At 53.1% G+C, this 2,405-nt stretch overlaps 1 protein-coding gene across 1 annotated transcript in view; it reads left to right on the top strand.

Annotated features, from left to right (window-relative positions):
- Positions 1-2,405, top strand: part of COL15A1 (collagen type XV alpha 1 chain) — a 161,775-nt gene that overhangs the window by 39,285 nt on the left and 120,085 nt on the right. The window contains exon 5 of the mRNA XM_023534235.1: positions 43-123. Within this exon, the coding sequence (XP_023390003.1) occupies positions 43-123 (81 nt within the window). The remainder of the gene's footprint in view (positions 1-42; positions 124-2,405) is intronic.

A 2,405-nucleotide genomic window follows, 5' to 3' on the forward strand; every position in this document is an offset into this window, starting at 1 on the left:
AAACTGCTCCCCCTGTGCCTGGCACCATTTGTCTCCACATAGGCGTCAGGAGAGACCAGCGGGCTTCAGGAGACGGTTGGAGTGGCTGAGATCTTAGAAGCCGACACCTACACTCAAGCCCCGGTGAGTACTAGGGTGCTGCGTCATGTCATCCTGGTCAGCTTTTAGGGGGCTGCGTGTTCCTGGAGAGCGCCCAGAACCACCTGACGTCTCTGTTCTCAGAGTTGTAACTTCAATTGTATGCTCATCGGAGGAGGACAAAAAATTACTGGCCAACATGCATTCTGCAAAATCCCCGGTGCAAGAGAATACCAGTGACCTGAATGCCACCATGTGCTATGGCTGCGAGAGGGCAGTGCTCTCTTGCCTCCCAGCTCTGTGACCTTGGATTACTTGCTCAGCCTCTGAGCCTCAGCTCCTCTTCCATAAAACAATAATCAGAGTCCTATCTCCAGGGGTCGTTGAGAGGATTAGATGAGACAGTGCAGGGCCAGATCTCAGACCCACGCCTGACATGAGCAATGTGGCTCTGCATGGCTGTTGTAACATTTACTCAGGACTCTGGCTATGAGAAGGAATCAGAGCCCCCACTCCCGAGAGTTGCAAAGTCCTCCCTGGAGGTCACTTCTGGCCTCATGGGAAAGTCAGCCATCCTCCCAGTGGCATAGACCTCCTCCCTCCTGGGAATGTAACCTGTGGCCAAGACAAGGAAGTGATGTCGAAAGCACTGAATCAGACTGTGGAAACACCAAGGAGCTCATTTTAATGAGAACAGCCAGCAGTTTCTGAGTCATCAAACACAGAAGCTCCGGCAATCTCCTCAACTGGCCTGGATGACTCTCTAAACTCATCTCTGCTAGAAGAGCAGAGATGGAAATAAGGCAGAGGCTATAAAAATTTATAAACCTCTGACGACAGAGGTGTGAGTGAGGAAGAATAGAACCATAGTCTGTTAGTGCTGGAGGGTCACCTCTTTCTGTACAGAGGTGTACAAAAAACTCACCTTTGTACAGACGGGCAAACTGAGGCCCAGTGAGGGAAGAGACTGGCTCAAGGGTGCGTGGGCAGAGCTGGGGCTAGAGCACAATTGCCCCTATGCCCCATCCGGGTTCAGGCCATGACTCTGAGCTGCTGGCCTGGGTGGCGTTGCAGAAGTCCATCCCCAGGACTGCAGCCAATTCTTGGGCAGCTTGGATGGAGGAAGTCAAAGGTCCAAGGTGGCCACCTAGGCAGTGACTGCTGTGAGCAGTGTTGCAATCCTGTGTGCCCATCAATCCTTGGCCACTCCATCAGCATGTCCAGGGCACAAAGTGGTGGTCCCTTGGACCTTTTAGACAGATGCTAACACCCAATGCACCCGTTCACAGCTAGAAGTAAGGCTGACTCAGGCAGAGTTGCCCGTAACCCAAAGTGGCCCTGGGAAAGGGACGGGAAAGGGGGCCAGGGTTTGAGAGCATGCAGTGATCATGGGGGCGGGGTCTGGTCAGGGAGGGCTTTCGGGTGGAGGGGGCATTGGAGCCGGGCAGCTTTGGACAAAAGTAGAGAAACGGTAGGAGAAGGCAGAGGACCAGCATTTCTCCATACCTACTGTGTGTCTGGCGCTTTGTATATATGACTTAATTTAATCCTTGCAACAACCCTGCAAGGGAGAGGGCAGTGGATAGATCCTCAGGAGGGCAGAGTGACTTTGCCAAGGTCACACGGTGGTAGAGTCAGGACCTTAGGCAGGGCTTCAGCCAGGGCCTCCTCCCCTGGGCAGTGCATGGCAGATGTGGGTGTGCACTGCAGCTGGGAATGGGTACGGAATAAATCCCCAAAGTGTCTGGAGAAGTGAAAAAGAGATTTGATGGACTCGGTAGACTCCAAGGCACCCAACACTTTCCTTCCTAGATTCCCCAGTCCTACTCTCCTCAATGGTTTTAAGAGAACTGGTATAGATGGGAGACCCACCAAGTATGAAGACGGCGCTGCCACTTACTGGTTGTTGACCGGGAGCCTGTAATTCACCTCCCGGATTCTGTTTCCTCTTTGGTTAGAAAGCAGCGGACCTGCTTCACGGGGTTAGTGTGAGGGATGAAGTTCGTGTGAAACTGTGTGAGATACGGGTCGTTTGTGCTTGTTACTATTGATGATAGGTAATTGTAAGGATTAAGCAGGTGATGTTAGTGTCTGTTCCTCTTGGGTCCACCTCCCCACCACCTGCTTCCTGGTTGGCTGGTGGCTGAGGCTGCCTACAAGTATACGAAAGCCCTGTGGCTGCCCTCGGTCCTTAAGAGAATCCCCTCTCCCCGCTTCCCACCCCCAGGGCTGTGTCTCTGAGCCGCAGGTACTGACCTAACCTGAATATCAGAATCCTTTCCTCGTGCCCCAGCAGCACACTCACTGCCTTTAGCCTCCTTGGCAGG

Source organism: Pteropus vampyrus, unplaced genomic scaffold (assembly GCF_000151845.1).
Source record: "Pteropus vampyrus isolate Shadow unplaced genomic scaffold, Pvam_2.0 Scaffold123, whole genome shotgun sequence".
In the NCBI taxonomy this organism is placed as follows: Eukaryota; Metazoa; Chordata; class Mammalia; order Chiroptera; family Pteropodidae; genus Pteropus; species Pteropus vampyrus.